At 42.0% G+C, this 20,690-nt stretch overlaps 1 protein-coding gene across 1 annotated transcript in view; it reads right to left on the bottom strand.

The window, feature by feature from the left end:
• The window catches only part of ATP13A4 (ATPase 13A4), a 43,533-nt gene continuing 22,843 nt past the window's right edge, over nucleotides 1-20,690 (bottom strand). The window contains exons 17-30 of the mRNA XM_005489417.4: nucleotides 20,396-20,507; nucleotides 18,548-18,672; nucleotides 17,569-17,732; nucleotides 16,445-16,567; nucleotides 15,716-15,795; nucleotides 14,883-14,925; nucleotides 14,160-14,269; nucleotides 13,268-13,364; nucleotides 12,453-12,525; nucleotides 11,043-11,217; nucleotides 10,407-10,615; nucleotides 9,371-9,459; nucleotides 7,267-7,347; nucleotides 1-6,773 (exon numbers count right to left, since the gene is read on the bottom strand). Of these exons, the coding sequence (XP_005489474.2) occupies nucleotides 6,552-6,773; nucleotides 7,267-7,347; nucleotides 9,371-9,459; nucleotides 10,407-10,615; nucleotides 11,043-11,217; nucleotides 12,453-12,525; nucleotides 13,268-13,364; nucleotides 14,160-14,269; nucleotides 14,883-14,925; nucleotides 15,716-15,795; nucleotides 16,445-16,567; nucleotides 17,569-17,732; nucleotides 18,548-18,672; nucleotides 20,396-20,507 (1,703 nt within the window). The 3' untranslated portion in view covers nucleotides 1-6,551. The remainder of the gene's footprint in view (nucleotides 6,774-7,266; nucleotides 7,348-9,370; nucleotides 9,460-10,406; nucleotides 10,616-11,042; nucleotides 11,218-12,452; nucleotides 12,526-13,267; nucleotides 13,365-14,159; nucleotides 14,270-14,882; nucleotides 14,926-15,715; nucleotides 15,796-16,444; nucleotides 16,568-17,568; nucleotides 17,733-18,547; nucleotides 18,673-20,395; nucleotides 20,508-20,690) is intronic.

The raw sequence follows: 20,690 nt of genomic DNA, 5'->3' as shown, positions 1-20,690 counted from the left end.
CAAAAACTGAAAAAATACACATTCTGTCAAGTAACCCCATTTATTCATGTATACATTTTCACTTTCTACTCCTAAGAGTACATAACTTCTACTTGTTTTTAATGTGGATAAGAAAGTCATATTACATAATGACAGTGTCCAAAAGCTTAAGACAACTGTGAATTATTCAAGCCACCGTTTTTCTCCCTTCTGCTGCAAACTACACTAATAAATAGTAAATAATTTGCTGTCAGAACAGGTAGAGACACCTCCCTTTCAGAGAAGCTTAGCATTTCTATCTCCTGTGCTGCACCTGAGAACATCCCTTCATTCCCAGTGCAGCTCCCATCAATCAGGACAGCATCACAGGGGAGACAGAACCTTTTCCCACCTAAAAGAAATGTGTCTCCAGGGAGTAAGTAACAAGATTCCTGCAGACCATACATACAAAAATGAACTTTACTTGTGCACAAGTTTTGGGCAGTAAAGTAAGTCTCAAGACATACACAGTATCAGTAATCTTCTCCACTGTATTATTTTAAGCCAGTGCTTCTTAGAAATAATACTGGCTGAAACACAACAGCTCAAAGATCAGCCCTTTAAACCTCTCTCTCCAAGTGAGCATGGGTGAGGATCTGAGGCTGGGAAAAAAAGCACATACCTGGTTGGGAGCCATGTGTCTAAACTCCTTAAAAACCACTTGCAAACTGCTTGACAAGATTTTTGTGTAACCAGCCTATAGCAGAGCCAGGAAGCAGGTCTTGGAACGCCAGAATTGTTATCTAGTTGTTTGTTTGTGAAAATAAATTTCCAAGCTGTTCTAGACTCTTAACACAAATTACTGGTTTCAACTGTATAATGACAGATGCTGCAGACACAGATGCATCATTACTGCATCATACAGGCTGTAACCACACTTCTTGCTGCCCTGCCCACCTCACCTCCCTCTGCCCCATTCCTCCTTTGCTGTGCAATTCCAGATACATTTCAACATGTCAGTTCATTATACAGGCTGGTGAGGAAAATAAGATGCAGGTGACACTCCTCTCTTGGTGCAGCTGGTAACCTGAACTTTGTTATGCTCCTCAGCGAGGTGGTGCAGCTTGGGAGGCTGCTGTGGATGGGAAAGTGACTGCAGCAAGACACCAGTAGTCAACAAGAAACAGTAAGTTACGGTTCTGTGCTAACAGCACAGAAACTGAACTCAGAGTTACCCAGGGAGGTTTCACATCACTCGTTAAATGTCAGGATGCAAGTTCATTGTTCATAGAACCATGAGGTTCACAGAAGCTGTGATGGGAACATGGATCCAATTTTCTGTTTAATTCCAATTCACTCCCCTGTATGTTCCTTGGCCTTCAAGGAGCAATTCCTGCTTCATGCCAGAGTCAGCACACTTAAATGCAGCCTTGCTGTCTGCAGTCCCTTAGTAGAAGGTTTATTTGTGCTCAACAGGATATCAACAGTACCACCAAGTTGTGGTTGCAAGAAGAAATACAGAAATTGTAATTTAGCTGGGTGTCTGAGCTTTGGCAGTTATTGAAATTTAATTCATACAACTGGATCTCCTGAGATAATGATAAAGTTAATTTTCATTGCAAGTCCATTAGACAGAATGCCTTATCTTGATTTAAAAATTGCAATTGCAAAATGATGGACATGAATACTCTAAGTACAAAGGTATCCTGGCATCTCTGAGCAGTTTTTCAGCATGGGAGTGCTACTCATCCTACAGATACTGCAGATACGAAAAATGTGATGTGCAGCCAACACACCTGTGCAGGTAAAAGCCCCAGCTTTTCACATGGACTTTGCCAAGATCAGTGAGAGGCAGCAATAAGAGTTCTCCTGGGCAGCACTCCACAGGCAGCACTTCAGCTTCCCAAGGAACCTCTCAAAAGGCTGAACCTTGCCCTTGCTCAGTAATTCAGCTCAGGAACAATGATTTTAGCAGTGAATTTGGAGGCAACATAAGTTGTGCCTGGCTCTAAGCAGGACGTGATCTTGACAAACAGGTCAGTGCACCTCAGAGCTGCCATCCCTTCACTCCCTCCACCACCTCTAATCACACCACACCATCTTCAGCAATTGCAACTCTCAGTGTTGACCTCTAAGCCTTATGTCTTCCTAAAGATTAATAAAACATATCAGGAGTCAGAAATCCCCTTGCCTGGCTGGTGGTGCTGTGCTGGGGGCACCTCAGGACAGGGCTGTTCCTCCTGGCTAGGGAGCAGCTTATCAGCTAACACATGTCTGCAGCTAGAAGATATTGGCAGGCAATTCTCTTTGGCAGCAACTACGTTGGAAACCCAAAGTCAGACTTTGTTTGTAACATGTTTGTAACTTTGTTTGTCATGACTGTAAGTCCTGACAGTAAGTCATGTGATTTCCCAGCAGAGCCGTCTAACAAAGGCAGCATTTCTGATTATATGTAATGGCTGCTCAGGATACAGTACCCAAATATGGAGGAGGGAGAAGACTGGGTTAGCAGAAAAGTCTTTGATCTTATATGATTTAAGAAAGTCATTGTGAATATATTTATTTGGAATAAAGAAAACCTGATGGTCTGTGAGGTCAGCAGTAATCAGGCTTAGACTACTGCTAAAATAATGGTTTGATTTCTTTGTACTTGCATACTTTTAGCTGTTCTACATTCTGTCAGCCTTATGACAACAGTCATCACTTGCTTTTATGTTTTGTGTTAAAACAGACCACAAGCCTCACGGATATCTGAGAGCATAATTTTTATTATTGTGGTACCTAAATAACAGCAAAAGGTTTAAATGATGTTTTTCGGAGATTTGCTCACCACTCGGATTCTCTGAATTAGTGACAGACTATTCTGGAGGCTAGTGGAACTAAAATAGCCATTGAAAGTGTTTTCTGCATAAAGATTGGAGCTTAAATGAACTATTCATCTGACAAATTTGGTCCCTCACTGAAAATTTAATACATTCTTCAACATTTACTAGAACAAATAGAAAGACACTAAATGAGGGTGCCAGCCCTTGGACACTGAAGTTGTATCTGGACTGAACTACCACAAGCTTATGAGGACCAGTCTGCCTCCAGGCACTACCATTAGTATTTCAAACATGAGGTTTCAGCCTTGGATGAAAAGGCAAAGTTCAAATTAAATAAACTTTTCAGAGTGTCACACTGGAATTTACTTCAAAACCTCTGTCCAGAGGGCACTGAAAGGTTGGTAACATCAAATTTAACCCATTTCAAGAGCCCTGGAATTTTCATGAATTTTGTAGGGTTTCAAACGTACTTCAGTAAAAGTCCAGGAACAGACTAGTTTAGAGTCCCAGCATTCAGAGGTATCTCCCATTTTAAGGACACTCATGTAGCATCCATATCCCAGTGAAGTGAACACAGATGGCACGAAAATATCCTGCATACAGAAACACATGCCTGCCATTTCTAGATGCAAACTCAGCAAGTAACCATCCATAACTGTTTCTCCTCTTATCCACAAGATGTATTTGTTTTGTCCTCTGTAGAGGAAGATCAGTCCTGCAGTATTTCCTTATTTATTCAGGAAAAAACATTCCGTGTCTATGTTGTGGGAGAAAAGGAAGTTATGAGGTGAAAAAGAAATTAAAAATATCAATTTTGTAAATATTTCCCTCTGTACTTTATTCTGCTGTTGAGACCACAAGTAAACCCAGCAGCAGCATTTCTCTGGTGATTTTTAGTTTCTGGACTACTAAACCAAGGCTGTTAAAGAAGAACGAGTGTGCCTTAGCTGGACTAAAATACAGATCATTAGCAAGAGCCTCCATGAAAGGGCAGTTGTGATTTGGTTCCAGCAGCTGCAAAAAGCAAAAGTGCTCCAGGTCTGTGCTGCTGCTCAGTCAGGAGGCAAGATCTCCCTGTCACAGGAAAAGTTCTGTCAGGAATGAGGGCCAACAGCAGAGGAGAAGGGCATCAGTCTTTGGCAGTACTGCTCTCCAAGAAGAGACACAGTCAATAAGGGAAATATTTAGCTGTTACAAGCATGCAGCATCTCCTTAGCTTCCCTATCATTCCCTGCAACCTTCTGCCAGGCATGTGTGCTAATAGCCAAAAAAGAGGCTCAGCAGCTCTCCCCCATGGATTATGCCTGTGAAGAATCAGCCACCCCATCCCAAGGCACCCAGGTGAAATTTCATAACTGTGTCCCCAAGTGCTGGCCTGACTCACTGACCCCTTTGAAAAGGAGCAGAGGTGATGACAGTGCCTAGAGTGACTGAGGTTAAACATTGCCTGGCATCTGAATTCTGCTCTCTTGCAGGTAAGGCTGTATTTCAGCAGCAGGCAAGCAGCTTTTATCTCCTCAACCCAACAATTACCACAGGCTTACCAAGACTTGATACTTTTATAGTGTCAGTGATATCTGAACATAAACCACATGCCTGGTCTGCAATGCTACTGCTGCTGTCACTGTATCACATACAGCAACATATTGGTTTTGTCGGGGAGTTTGTAACAGGACAGTGAACTTTGTCTTCAGAAAATGTTACTGTACCTAAAAGACAGAATGACAGGAGTCCCTGCGCTAAACCTGCTCTTTGGTGCCTCCAGCTGTAAGGAATGCAGAGAGCATCCAGCCTTCTCCTTCCAGTGGCTTTTGCTGTGAACTGGGAACCCAGGAAAACTTGGGAGACACTTCTAGGAATTATTATGAAATATTTCTAGTTTGTGTCAAGTTGTGTGACAGGAATTTACCATTAGGTAAATTACCGTAGGTGGAAAGGTATTACTCCATTTGCTTATGTCAAACTTGTCAAAAACAGATGATAAAATTGCTTTGAGTCAAATAAATGTTTTTTTCAAGTTGAAATATTGTTTGTTTAAGTTTGTTGAGTATTTTATTTTTATTCTTAGCTATTATTTCTTTATTTTCTTAGTTATTTTCAGGTTCAGGCTAGATTATTTTCAGACTCCACTCTGGTGCAGGTATATTGACTCAAAACAATTAACGTTTTCTTCAGATTTGCTCTCTATTTCCCAAGCTGATTTTTAAATCTAAAACCCAAATAAGTCTTCCCCAATTGATTCCCAGCTTGCCTGTTTCCTGTGGCAGCACATGAGTGCTTTAGCACTCAATGGTGGGAAAATACAGTCTCCAGTGCATCTCAGCCCCACCCAGTAAAAACATGGGCTAGCTCCAAGAGTGGCAAACAAGCTGTGAAGGCAACTCAAAAACATAGCTCCTCTGCACATCTTATCCAATGAAGGAAGAGTTCCTCTTGGTCCAAAGCCCTTCTGATTGACTATCTTGTTGTTTTATCCAGCTGGGAACCAAAATTGCAAAATGCAGTGAGGAGAAATGCAGATTAACATCAGTGGGCTAAGAGAGTATGGGCAGGTAGAAGCTTCTTTTTTTCTTAGTAGGTAACACTTGCTGGGAATGTGCAGTATTGTTGCATCTATGTATGGCAAATACAGCACAGCAAAGTGAGTAAAATTTTTTATCAAAGGTTAGCAGGTGAGGGATATGAGCTGATGATTGAATTGCATCTACAATTATGGAGAAACCAGAGACTAAACCTCTGATGGTTGGACTCTAAGAGCATGCCACAGAATTAAAAAAAAATATTTTGAGGCCTAGCTGGCTCCACATCTTTTATTTCAGGCCTTAGGTCCTAGAGGTTAATAACCTCTTCAATATTTGCTTCTTTTGGCACTGGTAAAACTGATGCCAGGTAGCAGCCAGCTGTGCAGAACCTGCCCTGGTAAAGAAAGCTCACCCCACAAGGGACAGTATGACCTTGAAGGATCATAATTTGTAATGAACACATTCCATTCTACAGTGTAATGGATATCCTGAAAAAATACCTCCTGCCAAAAAAAAAAAAAAGAAAAAGTTAAATAATGAAATCATTCTGCTTTGCAGGTCAACATTTTTTTACCTATAAAATGCAAATATCACTTGCTAAAAACTAAGAGGGCAAACAGGTTTCCTGGTAGCAGTGAGCTTGCAAGAGAGTGCTTCTTGCTCCCATCATGGGAAAAGCACAACGGTGCTGGGAGTGGACACTTCCAGAAAGCTTTGGCTGTTTGCAGCTCCTTTCAGCTCGGGAAGCCAAGTATTGCCAGAAGGGTTAAAACTAAACTTCCAAAAATAAGCAAGACACTGAGTAGCAGTATCTGAAACTCCAGGAGGAATCCCAGGGACACCTATGCTCAGCAGCCTCTATTAGCAGTAAGTTCTACTTGTTTTCTCAAAGGAGATCTGCCCAGGGGAGTGCTGCTATTGCAATTAGCTACTGTTCATTTGGAGCATCTCCCACCCTTAGGGACCCCAATAATGCAGTTCAACAGAGGGACACAGTAATGGCTGTTTCAACCACAAATACTTTACCAATATTCAGCTGGCAGTCATTTGTATATGGGCAAGGGGACAGAGGAAACATCATTGTGGCTTTGTATTACTGTAGAAGATGTTGTGCTTCCAGTTAATTTAGATGTAAGCAAGAGCTGGTTACTCCTAGAATGGGAGAGCAGCTCTTCCTCTTTTTAAGTCACTGAGTCTTTTAAGATCAAATTCAACTGTCCTGGACATTTGTTCACTGCAGTTTCTTTCAGAGCGAGTCCTCATAGCTGTCAAATGTTGGATTGCTATGGCCTCCCATATTTCCTTCTACTGTTACTGCCACAGAATCTGAGAAGAAGGTTTCATTCAGAGGTGGCCAGGCTGAGTCCTGCTCCAACACACGCTGCAGCCTCTTGTAGTGGCTCTTTGAGTGGTACTGGAATGTCTTTTTCAGAAGCAGCCACAGGGGTCTGTTCTCAATGACTGCTTCCTGTAAAGGTAAAAGCAAAAAGAGGGTTTAAGAGGACCTGGACAGCCATTTACTCTTCATCCAAAGTACAAACATGGGGAGAACAGTGGAGACACAGATCTCCCACCTGCCCTGCTTATCCATGTCCCTTAAACAGTCTTTTATTGATCACATTTCATACCAGCTCCACCAGCGTTCTCCACCAGAGAACTGTGACCAGTTCCTCCTGAGACTCTTCAGGATCTGAGCAGAAAACACCATAGACTACCCATATTTTTCTAACCTGGGGTAGGGTTCCCACTCACCAGAGGAAAGAAAAGGTGGCTATGCCTTGCATTACCTTATCATTCAGATGGAATGCTTTAAGAAAAGGGAGCAAGGGTGAGGTAGCAGCAATTACTCCTGTTTTACTAGATAGTCCCAAATTGAGCTGAGGAGGAGGGAGAAAGAACAAGACTTGACCATTTTATCTCTCCAGTAGTGGTGACCAGCACATCCAAGGATGCACACTCACCTCAACAAGGAAGGACACAGCCAGTGTGACTGCAAGCATTCCCACCATGGAGATTCGCCACGTGGTAGGGGTGCAAACGAGCTGGGGGAAAAGCAGGAGAAGCTATTCAGCAATGAATCTACAGTAAACACTGGTGGGCACTTGTGCAATAGAATACAGAATCGTTTAGGTTGGGAAAAATCCTAAAGGTCGTTAGGACAAACCATAAGCCTGGCACTGCCAAGTCCACTGCAGTGCCACAATTACACTTCTTTTAAATACTTCCAGGGATGATGGCTCAACCACTTCCCTGAGCAGTTTGTTCCAGTCTTTAACCCTTTCAGTTAACAATTTTCCCTAATCTCTAGTCTAAACTTTCCTTGGCACAACCTGAGGCAATCTCCTCTCTCACTTATTACATGGGAGAAAAAAAAAAGTGACCCGCACCTTGCTCCAACCTCCTGTAAGGTAACTGTAGAATTAAGATCACACCTGTGCCTCCTTTTCCTTTTCCTGAGACTGCACAAACACAGCTCCCTCAGCCACTCCTTACATGACTTATGTTCCAGACCTTCAGCAGCTTCATGTCATAAAAGGCTAAACTCTCAAACTGGCTAACGCTGCTGATAAGCTAATACTGCTATTTGTCTTGAGGAATTACTGATAAAGATGCTTTTAAATCTATGATGCAGTAGAGAAAACCATTCTTTAGAACTGCAAGAGGAAATCCAACTGCTTTTAACTTTCTAATATTAAGAAATAGTTCAAACGGACTGGCTTTCTTTCTGCTTTTGGAGATGCAGCTCAGATCCACAATTTGGACCAGCAGTTTCTCCAGGGCTAGGCTAGTGCAGAGGTTTTTATTGCTACTCCCTCATTTTCTGTTCTTAGCGATTCCAGTGAATTCCCTCCGGACTTCTTGGGCTGAGAGTTTTGCAGTTCTCCCCAGATGCATTTTTATCCCCTTGCAGCTGCAGTGCTGAAAAGCGTCCTGTGCCACCGCAGTCCACAACAGGACGATGACTTGCTTTAAAGTGCCATCTCGTGGCAGGTTCCCTAACTGGGTTTGCCTGCTGAGACGAGCTCTGATTAATAGTTATCGGCAACAGGGATAAGTGGGCTGTTTGACATTTAAATCCGAGACCCGGACCCTTTGACTATATTTCTTTTTACAAATTCCATTAATCCCATGTCTAAACCGACTTGCTAACTGACATGCAAACATACAGGACTGGAAGGTGCATTATGTTCAGCACTTGTGACTCAAGGCCACTGTTCTGTTTGCAAATGTACAGAAAGAACAGCTGTGTGGTGCATTTCATATTTTGTTCCTGTGACTCCTACAACAAGACTGTGAGAGTGTCACAGTAGAGGAGGTTAACATCTCCCAGCATCAACATACTAATTGTCAGCTCCACTGACAACCCTGTCCTTCAGCTGATGTAGATCTTATCCTGCTCTCACGTTTGCACAAGACAACTCCCAGCCCGCATTCTGCCAGATGACAGAAGTCAAGCCTTATTGGTATTTATTAATCAAGGATCAAGACAGATCCTCTCTTGCCATGGCAGCCCCACTATTCTTTCCCTGCAATTGTTCTAAACCCAGAACCTGCTTTGGGAAACTGCAGGCTACCTAAAATTTAAACGGGGAACCTGAGAAGATTGGGGACTGGAACTAAGAGCTGCTCTGAATGCCAACTGGCAGATTTTGGCAAGAGGGCCTTTGTGCAAAGAGAAACACAAGAGAACTTGAGAAACACAAGAACATGGTGCTTTATTTTAAACTCACAGAGCCCAGCCCTGTTCTGCTCCTGGCTTCACAAGCCACCAATACACCACACATAAGCTTAGTGATGTTATCTTCTGTTGCTTGGACAATGTGCTGAAACAATCAAAATTACAAGTGTGGCTGTCCCACTGAATGCACAGATACATAGTTTGGAGTCACAGTATTTCCAGAAGTTTCTACAATCCCATCATCTAAAATCCACCTCTTTAAATATGATTTGTCTTTAGAGGTGCCATATCTCCCTGCAAAAATCTGTGCCTTTTGTGAAAGTAATCCCAGTGTGCTTATAATGGACTGGCAGTAGGAAGAAAATCCCCTTTGGAACAATACTCACATCCATCTTGGAGTAGAGACCATCAATGTCAGCAAACATCAAGAAGAGGCAAATACCCAGCTGCCCTATGAGCACCAGTATGAACACATCTGAAGGGATAAGAGCAAAGAAAGAAACCCACAGGCTTAGGAGCATTCTCAGCTGTTTGCCTTTATTGTAGAAGATTGTAATAATTTTCTCTGTTACACAGTCATCAAAAGAATCCATGAGATATAAAGGAATTTTCAGCAAGAGAAAATGAACATAATATAACCCCAGCTTTACTAAATCAAGTGGATATACGTGGGTGTGGGACAAGCATTGTAGCCACAGATTTAAAACACCAAATGGGTATTTTGAACAATTGATTTGACCTTCTATATCTGAGAAACTTTATAGCTTTCCAGTGAGTCTCTCTCTGATCACAGTATATTGTGTGATTCAGAAAAATGGCCAGGATATAGTCTTGATCTTCTTAATATGATTAGGAATGCTGCCTTCAATTTCAGTGACGACAAGACTTTGGTCTTGATCAGGATCTAAAGAGTCTAGGTAATGGAGAAGCTATTGCCTTCTCCATCTGTAGGTAAATGTTCCAATGATAAGTAAATTAATTTTCTCTTCAGCTGTCATGCACTGAACTTCATCCTCCACCCACTCATTTGTGTTTTGCCTTGTTCTGTGACACTGATGACCCACTTTCCTGCTCTCTACAAGGAATGCCCCCTCTTCACTATTACTATACTGAAACATCAAAGCCATGACACCTGCTGCATTATTTTTACTCTTCAGTAAAAATAATAAAAAAGAGATGAAGAGAGCTTTGTCTAAGAGCATGCTGCAGTAGTTGTCCCAAAGAGAAAAAGAACAGCTCTTCCATGACTCACTGCATTTTCTGGAATTGTCACAAACATATGTGCTCATCTTCCCTTCACACGCAAGCCTCTCTCCTGATTTTTTGGCTGACATAATTTTGGTCAAGTTTAATTTTCCCCTATTAAACTGACCTCCTTATATAAGTTGACTTATTTTTCATTTCTTCTCTCCCCATACTTACAGTTGGTGTAGATGGGTTGCCTGAAAGGCTTTCCCTTGGAAAACACTAGTGCTACAATGAGGCAATTGATGGTACTTAGCAGCCACACTGTGGTGTTTTCATAGCTCTTGAAGCCATTGTCTGTTTGCTCATGAGCTCCATCTCTCACCCCATGGAGGCCCAGGCTGGAGGATGAATTCCTCTCATGGTTGTTCACTGATAGGCAGGCACTGAAAAAGAGTGTCACCCTGCTCAGGGAATGATCATTGTCCTGGGTATCTCCCCCAGCTTCCACTATTCACTATCAGGAATCTTCCCTCACAGCCATGGCATAGGTTATTGGCAATGCCCACAATCTCTCCACTGGTTGAACTTGCTGAACTTGTTAGAGCTTGAGCTCAGACCTGGTCTCTCCTGCAATCAAATCCTCCTCTCTGTGCTCAGCAGAAGCATTCTCCCCACAAGAACTGTGCATGGCAGGTCACTGGGGAGCTTAGGGACCTCAGGCAACACTGGTTAAAGTGTTTGCACCCTGTGGGCAGCACAGGATCTGCTGCAGCTGCTCATCAGGCCTGCATCAGCTGATCAATAGTTTCACACAGACCTGCCCCACTAGGTCAACCCTGTGGTATCCAGAGTCCCAGAGAGGGGTCCTACCTGTGTATATCGGTCTGGGAATACCAAGGCTGCTCCTGGACCACCACAAACCCGAAGATCTGCATGCTGAGGCTGAAGAGGATGTTAAGCACAACAGAGAGCAGCAGTGGGGGTGAGATGAGCTGGCTTGGAGGCCTGTAGGGGACCAGCTTTGGATAGGCACGTGTGAAACTCACTGAAATATGCACAGATGTGTTTACTAGTGTGTCCACAATACAAGCAGTGATGCTGTGTAATACTGACTGGCACTTTTACAGTCTGCAATATTCTTAATAAAACATACAAAGATTGTATCAAGTACAAAAACACAGAATTGTTTTCTTACGAAATCATATTGACACAGAAGAGGTTAATTAATGTCATCTATCATGAGGTATTTTTGAAAAACAAAATGTTGGGTTTTTATTTTATTTGGCTACTATCAGGCCCAAGATTATGATCATATACTTATGCTCTTCTCTTTCTGTCACTTGTTAGCTGTGGCTTGGGATTTTTTTCTGCCATGTTCTGCTCATCCTCCTGAACTAAACATCTAACCAGGTTATTTGAGCTGGAGAAGGACAGCATTACCTGACACAACAGGTTTTCCTCTGCTCTTAAGTTTAACATAATTATCCAGACTTTTACTCAAAGAGTTATGCACAAAGCTTTGATTCAATTGCAGATAAACTACTTACAGCAATGTAGCTTTTGGCACACAGTATTGTTGTGGCTGACCTTTTAGGCTTGATTTCATCAAAGTCTTTTCCTGTTGTCTGTGTTCCAGCAAGGATGGAACATACCAGGATGTGGTTTTGCTATATGCTTCTCATGGCCCTGTCCTTGCCATTCCTACTTCTTTCCCTGCACTTATTCTGTCTCAATAAAATTGTCTTTCTGCCTTAGCACTGGCTTCCCCTCTTATTCTTGGCTTACAGCTCCCTGTTCTGTAATGTCTGACATCTGTCATGTCTTTCTTCTCAATTTTCACCTCTCTTTTCTTTCAGGGCTCGGGTTTACACAGCTTCAAATGTAAACTGATAAAAACTAATCTCTACTTTTTCATTTGGGCATGGAGTCAGATGTCTTCTTAATCTGCCTTGCTAAGTCAACAGGAAACTGCCTCAATAGACTTTCCACTGCACTTGGTGTGGGTTTACTCCTTGGTCCTAAAGATAGCAGCCCAGTTACCAACAACCTACACGCTCAGCAAATGCACCACTAAGTAATTCCCATATTTAGGGCTCTTCTCAAACAAGACCCCTCTTCTAATAATCCAAACATCCTGTATTCTACATAGAGGAAGTTTAGTCTGCAGAAAGCTTGGTCTCCTTTTCTTCCTTTCTCTATCTACAATTATGTATTTCCGAGGAGGAGAAAAGTATTTGAGATCATTCTCTCATTAATACATAGGATGTCTAAGGGGCTTACTTGTCACACCAATTACAGTGGTAATAGCCAGATCTTGGAACAAAAATTGGTAATTCCCAAAGGAGTTTAGTTGCTGAAAAGAGGAAAACAAAGAAAAAAAAATCACAAATCAGACATTTGCCATAGGCATGTTTATATTGTCTCCAGAAAGCCGTATTATATCCATGGAGCTCCTGCTCTGTTTGTTCTGAAATGCTGCTTTGCTGTTTGTTCTGCAATGCTGCTGTGCAGATAAGGAGACCACACCTTTCACCACCCTGCCAATAGGTTCCTCACCATTGGGCCTGCGGTGAATATTCTCATTTTGCACATTGTTTGGACTAACTACACTTTCAGTTCACTCCAGGCAATAAAAGAGAAGAACATTTGAAGAGACTGCTTTCTCACTGCTGGGTTACTTCTGAACACAAAGCCCTCCTCTCCATCTGGGAAAAAGCCATGCAAAAGTGGTTTAAGACACTCCAGGGGATTTGCTTACTGTCACGTTAATTCATGCTTTAAATGCTGAATAAATTGTAACAGCATATGCTTACACCAGATTCTTCCTTTTCACAGACATATGCCCTTATCCAAAACACCATTCAGTATTGCAGCTTTCTTTCTGCCCAGCTTGGATCTCGAGCCCTTTGGCTAAAGTTAATGGGAAGAATCTTGCCAGTTTTCTACTGGAGGGCTGCATGATCACACCACAGAATTTTGCAGCTCAGGTAAAGGTAAATCTCCATCTCCCAGTCTCATGTGGCTTTTATGCCCTATTTCTCCTACAAAGAAATAGAAGCTTATCCACTTCCAGCCAATGTGTTCCCAATACATACCCAGTAAAGCAGGAGAACACCAAGGTACTGAATTATGCTGTACAGCGCCATGTACTTGAACATGCAGAAGGAAGTGACAAGAGCAGCACGGCCTTCCCTGTGTGAAGATATAAGTAAAGTACAGCAATTAGGTGGTGGGTCTGTTCTGATGCCAGTTCTCCCAGAAGGCTGATGAAAAACAAGGCAGTTGTCACAAGAAGAGAGGCCTTTACCAGTTTCTTGCTGTGAGGTGAAATAAATAAAATCTGACCTAAATGAAAGTAAAATCTTCATTTACAGAGAACTTGCCCAATGAAATGGGCTTGATTCCTGTCACCTGTGTTCTGAAGACTCCAATTTACCCCAGCAACTTTTTCTGCTGACATTAAGAGTGTAGGTAGCAAACTCTGTATGAGGAAAAACTTAACAAAGCCAAGCAGCTGCTCATTGAGTTCAGAACTAACAAGTCTTCTCCTCCTACAGTAAGCATACAATATCCAGTCAGGATAATGCTCTCTTCCTGGCTACTCAAATGCCCCAGAAAGGAAAATCAGGATCCTGGCATAATAGATGCCACATTTTACTGGCATAGGGTATCAGAAGTAGAACATAAAATTCATTTACAGGTTGGCTGGCAGACATTTGATTCAGCTTTATGGACCATTGTTCATGTTATCTCTTTTGCATTTAAAATATTTTTGATGACATAAAGTTTAACTGTAAATGTCTTCCTCTTGTGATAGTTAATGTATCTTAAAGGAATTTCAGATAGGGACTAGGCAAATGGCAATTTCAAGGTGAAAGGCTTTTTTAGATATGCATATTGTAACTTGATGGGAACACCCAAGGCTAATGTTTGAGAGGAGTGGGAGCTTCCTTCTTTATGAAATAGGTAAGAAAACCCCATGCTTACCTGATTAGCTCTGGAACACAGGCTATGCTGGGTGTTCGGGATGTGAACGGTGAAGCCACAGATGCCTCCTGCTCCGACAGGGATATCCCTGCATGTGCCACTTTCAAAGCCTGAAAGTCACATTCCTCCTCAGAGCTCACCAGGAAGACACAACAACTTACATGTCAGCCAAGCAGTGACCCCTTATTACAGGAGGTGTTCTGGGACAGCAGTCCCTCTTCACTCCCTGGGTGTGCTCCACCCTGAGGGCTCCTCCAGTGAGATGCCAAGTCCAGGGAAACAATGGGGATGAGAGCATGGGAAAGTTCATTTTCCACAGATCCCACAGCCATCCACTACCTGCTGCAAAAGACTCAAATACTTCAGACTCAACCCAAACTTCTTTGGCTCTGCCTCCTTTTTTTAGCACTTGTTTGTTCCCACACTTTATGCAGTTAGTCTGGGTTCTTTGCTTGCTCCCCCCAGGAGAATCTTCTGGTGGTTTTTGTAAGGAAAATGAACCAGTCTTTGAGATAACAAACTGCAAAAATCTCTGCCTAGGACAGCTCTTGCATGGTAAGGACCACACAGTGAGATCAGGTCTAAATCAATACTGGTGATAGTACAGCTGCTCTGTGAATAAGTGGTACACCCCCATCTCCAGCATGTGCTCAGTTTGGCATATTCTACTGGCATTGCATTAATTTCTCATTTTTAAAATATACTGTAAAAAATTTCCCTTACCCCACAGTCATTGGCTCCATCTCCACACATGCCCACAAAGTAACTAAAAAAAGTGATAAGGCAAATGAGGAATCAGACCCTGCTCCATGCAAGCCATTTATGCAAGTCATACAAGATTTTTGTTAAAAGCCTTTTTAGGAAGTTAAAGCCTGTCTGACCAGACAGCAGTTGAGGTGCTCACAACTGCACACACCAGGTTGATAATCTGAAATGCTCAAATCTAAGGCTCACCTTGCTCTAGGACAAGTCCTGGGGCTAGCTATGTGAAATAAGGGTGAGGTCTTCAAAAGACTTGGGAAACAGCTGAGCAACAGGAAACAAGATGCTTGTGGTTTAGAAATATATCTACCTCTCTCTCTCATTCTCTCTCTATTTATATTTATTTGTGTATTTATTTATTTCTATCACTGTAACTGTGAACAATCCAGACTGTCCTGACACATTTTCTAACCCATCACGTTGAGCCAGCAGTAGCACAGTAAAAAGACAGCAAGCTCAGAGAAGCTGCAGTGCTGGGAGAGATTCTTATAAATCTTGAGGAAACAAGTGTCAATCCTTCAGGCCCAGAGAGAAGTAAAGATGAAGGATGATATGAACAAACAAAATCCAGGACCATGGAAGTATTTGATCTTTGACAGTTTGCCAAACCAGAACTGAGTTCAGTGCCTCTTTTTTAACAGACTTTTGGAATTTAATTGCCAACTTGCAGATGTGTGAGGGTTTCAGTTTTGTGCAGTTCCATGAAACTCTATGCTAAACAAAAGCTAGCTCTTACTAGACTCTTTACAAGCCTTTAAATTCAACAAACACTTTCAAATTCATTAGGAACTTACTCCAGCTTTTGAAATTCTTCTACAAGACTGGATTTCTGACTAGGAGACATTCTAGCAAAAACTGTTCCATTCAGCAAGAGCTGTAAGGAGAAAAATAGGAAATTATTTCTTAAAAAACGTGAAGTAAGTGATTTCAGTAATCATATGAATTTAAATCACCAAATATCACATTTATAAACAACTGATTCTACACTCTGAAAGGAGGGAAAGGCTGATGATCAAAGGTAAAGGAGATCTTAATTAATACTTTGAAAAAGTAACAATGACAATAAGGACAAGAGACCTGGCATGCCATTTGAGTTACCTGATGAACACAGATTTCCAGGCAGGGAGTTATAAGAAGAGAATTTGTGAGAATTCATTATAGTCTGTCCATGGAACAGACAAGCTATGCTGAATTGCACCATGTGTAATATCACATTTTCTCCTGTTTTCAAAAACAGATCAGAGCCAGAGCTATGCAAGGGGTAGGGATTAGGGCACAAATGTTTCAAATCCTGTCCTCACAACTTAAGGTATGCCTGCTCCTCTAATATGCTGAGAAAAATACAGGGATTTTCAGATCCTTCCCCATATAATAATATCAGAGATTCATCCAGCCTATAAGTATTTCAGGGTTATAATTGTTCCCAAAGATGTCCTGATACAGATCTCTTCAGCTAATTGTACCAGGACAATTCATATCTCCTGAATGGCAAGGGTATTCCAGTTACACAATCCAGATCTTACCTTTGGAAGTAAGTGCCTGAAATGGTGTGCTACAATTTGGTAAGATTTTCCACTCATGGCAAAGTGATACTGGCCTGATGCCAATGCCAGCCTGATTCCTGGGTCAGTCTGACTGTCATCCTCCTATAAAATGAGACAGAATGAGTGCTGTGCCCAGGCCCTCAAAAGCTACTCTGCATTTACACAGAAACTACTAGAGACAAAGTAAAGGGCATACTGTGAAGAGAGTACTTCTGAAGGCTCTGGGAAACTTGGATTCAAGACCTATGGCCTTTGCTTGGATTTGTAAAGGGACTGAGGCATATAATGCCAGTAATTTCAGTGTTAACTGGGTTTTCGTTGCATGAGTTCTATCAAACGGATTGTTGCATTTGGTAGAATTCATGCAACAGTGCCAATCTGGTGGGCTGCACTGGAAATGAGAAGGGACTAAAGCCAGCAGATGTGCACCACATCTAAGGAAGTCTTTGGGCAGTGAAACACAGGCAGAAGTTGCTCAGGCTGAGGAACCACTGCAGATATTCCCTGCCATCTGCCTGACTCTGTACTTCCCAGAGAAGGCTCAGCACCTTCACATCAACTCTTCAGGGAGAAAGTAACTAATCTTTTTCCCAGCTTCTCTGTGCAGATGCTTGATGAAATAAATTTCTTAGCCCAGCTTGCCTATGATTCACTGTGTACATGCAATTTCTCAACAGTGGGTCTGTGTTTTAATTCTGCAGGTGTGGGAAGTGCTGACACTCTACCTGCTTGAACAGGGCTGGTTCATTCAATGCAGCTCCACAGATTTTAAGTCCACATCTATCTCATCAAATTTGTCTTGCAAGAAAAGCAAGCATTTAAACTGGCATCAGCTAAGCATGAGGGCTAGAGACAAATCTTTCTGATATTTCTGCAAAGCTGGTCTCAAACCCAGCTAGGCAGTTAGCAAAAATGTGTTCACAGGATAAAATGCTAGGAAGTAAACTCTAGGGGAGCGCATTTTTATAAAGATCCCCTGTCATAAACACTCTTCTAGCACATATTCTGCTGGTGAATGGCAGTTCTCTGTTATACTACCATAATCCCACTCCTTGTTTAAAGCATTCCATCCTAGTTTGTTTTCCTGCTTCTCATATGCTCACCAGGCCTCTGTAATCTTCAATTTTTTTTTCTTCTAGGAATTTCCAGGTTATAGATGCTGAAAAAGATCCAGGCCCTTCATTTGCTTCCACAAGAATCACTCTGTGTGTTGGAGCTATCATGCCAGCATTTTTGGCAACTGTTATAGCTGTCTGAATGTTGTCCCCTACAAAAGTCAAAGGAAGTGTTATCTAAACATTTCTGCAGTGAGGAATTGTTTATTCACTAGCCTGAATTCTAAGTTTTCAAATATATCCAGAATTACTAAAATTTCAGTGTCTGTGCATAAGAAAGTTTTATATAAAGATTAAAACTTTGCAGATAAGGTTTGTCTCAATCAATAAACATATTTTCATTTGAAAAAGAAACATCTTGTTCTGGACATGAAGTATTTTCATATTCAGCACAAAGAAATCCATATGGGGAACGTGCTCCTAGATTATTTGTTTTAAACAAAAACAGTAAGGGGTTCAGTGCTCTGTTGCCGCTGGTATTCTTGGTTCTCTTTGATTGGCTTTGGTGTATGTGGGCTGAAAGGGGTGAGGCCCAAGTGTTTGGACAATGGAAAAACTTTGGGGTTATTTTATCCAAACTCTGGTTTGGATTTGGATAGAATAGCCCTTCAAGAAGAAGAAGAAGAAGAAAAAAGATAGGCAGGCACTGGTAGGCATGAGTTAACAGATGTCAAAAGGTTTGGAGATCTGTCCTGGGAACGCATGCCCCGTTTCTGCTCATTTCAGGAAGCCCTATTAAAAAGGGATCTCGCACAACAAGCCTTTATTAGAATCAGACATGGCCTGGTGAATTTGCCAGGGACAACATGGTTCACCTTATGTCATTTTTAAAACACAGATGCTTCTTGGATTGAATATCCATGCCTTCCAACCAGTGGTGCTGACAACAGAAGACTTTTCACTTAAACATTATTGGACTCCCTGTGTGGGCCAGTGACCACAAAAACAATGCACCTTTTTTAGATACCTGTGACCATAACAGTCCTGATGCAGGCAGCACTGAGCTCTTCCAGAACAGGCTTTGTCTCCCTCTTTAATCGATTCTCCATTATCAGCAGGCCCAGGAATGTCAGATCAGATTCTACCTCCTCCCTAACAGTTAAAGAGAGACAGACAGATTAAATTATTTATTTTCCCTCTATCACCATTGGATTTGGTGATAGCCAGTTATAACTATCAACCATCCCACCTAACTCAAAAGAATTAAAATAATTTGTCTATTTTCTGCAGACCCAGGATGTCTCTGCTTTGTGGAGCTATTTCAATACCAGTAATGCTAATTCAGTACCAGAACCCTGACTTTCCTGCAGGACTCCCAAACTGTGGTGGTCTGATTTGAAAAGTCCCTGCACACTAGACCTTCTCATTTGAGGACTGTACAACAAAGAAACACATCTGAGTTTCTGTGTCTGCTCCTCTTGACAGTAAGACCTAAGCAAACAGCCTGTGGCAATATGTTTTCCCCAATTCCCTCCAATTCTGTTTTCCTCTACATTTTTCTTTTCACCTGTACTATTGCTTTTTTACAGTTGAACATATGTACTTGACAACAGAATTGAGTAGACACCCCACCCCTGAGTCATGAACTAGAGGTCTCTCAAGGACACAGGTCAACTCTGAAGAACCTGAAAAGAAGAAAAGCTTTCAAGCATTTATTTTAGACACCAAGGAGATGCCATTGCATGGTAGTCAGAATAGCTGAGTCAGGTGGTGCCTGAATGGTCACTGCTTTTCACAAGCTTTCTTCTTTCTCTTGGCAGCATAAACATCACACACGCTGTAACTGCATACACAACTGCAAAATCTGGGCCATTTCACACACATTTGCTCGTTGGGTGGAAAGGTCTGTTATGACACCTGTGGCAAGATTTATGTAACCACTTGCAGTCTACCTCAGTACCATCAGCCCTTTCAGCAAAGCAAAAAACACTGTGAAAAAGCAAGTGAGCCTCACCTGGATTAGGACCTGTAGCTAGTAAAGACAGAGGACATCTCAGTACCTCCAGATATTTCAGAAGTGGTGATTCTGGAGTATCACATACAAAAGCAAAAGGCTTTTGGAAAAAACTATATGGATTCAACTGAGAAGTGCTCCTTTGTGAATCACAGTGTGGTATTACAAAACTAATACCACAAGCATAATAGAAGAGTTTGCTAACTTCAATAGAAACTGAACAGGGTAAAACTGAGAAAGCTAAATGAGTGAACTAACAGAACAACAGAAGACACTTTGCTCTGGGCTTTGTGGTTTTCAAAACCCTAACCCTAGGCAGAGCAGTAAAAGCACCCTTGGGCTGAGGCTGGTTCCAAGGAGAAAGCTGTGGAAGAAGCCAGGTCTTGGCAGCTCTGTGTTCCCCTTGGCATGCCTTTCCCTGCCTTTGACTGAGCTGGAGATCACTACTGGGGGTCATCTACTTTCTTTGCTGAATTGAAGAGTGTAGGTAAGAAAAAAAATTTTTAAATACTTCTCTTCAGTTGAAAACATGGGTAAATCTGCAAGGAGACCAGTGCAAATGATGGAATGAAGAGGGGGCATGTGCTAGTGTTCAGAGTGTTATAGGCTTATGCTTCCTATGTTAATTCAGAGTTTTGAAATTGAATAAATACGTAAGGATTCTGTGCATGTGCCATAGGAGTGCCCTCTATCTTGTCCCAGGCCTATATCCAGATTTAAATCAGATTCCCACTGGCCTGAATCTAACAAAACTCTGTATTATGACTCTACTCTTGGCAGGGGTGCTGTGGTGATGGTGCTCTGTGAGGCACCCCTGGCCCATGACTGAACGTGGCCAGGAGCGGTGTTTTTCATGTTTACCTTGTTAGAGCAGCAGGTGGCTTCCCTGCCTGCAGAGATTTACAGGCCAGGCCAATGACTCGAAAGCCCTGGGCTGTGTAGAGCAGGAGCTTGCTTTCAAAGTTCGATGGGACTGTGCAAAAGAGGAAAACACCGTTTATCACAACATTGAACTGCTTTCTAATGAAAGGAAGCCTTGTAGCATGGAAGGTTTATGTCCCAGAGGACCTGTAAACCTAGAGTCTACCAATAATAGGCCAAGCATGTAAGAAGGGAGTTTTTGTTCAAAGAAAGGAAATTTTGTTCAAAGAAAATC

The sequence above is a fragment of the Zonotrichia albicollis genome, chromosome 9 (genome assembly GCF_047830755.1).
Source record: "Zonotrichia albicollis isolate bZonAlb1 chromosome 9, bZonAlb1.hap1, whole genome shotgun sequence".
NCBI classification, from domain to species: Eukaryota; Metazoa; Chordata; class Aves; order Passeriformes; family Passerellidae; genus Zonotrichia; species Zonotrichia albicollis.
This window is presented reverse-complemented; position numbering and strand designations above follow the sequence as displayed.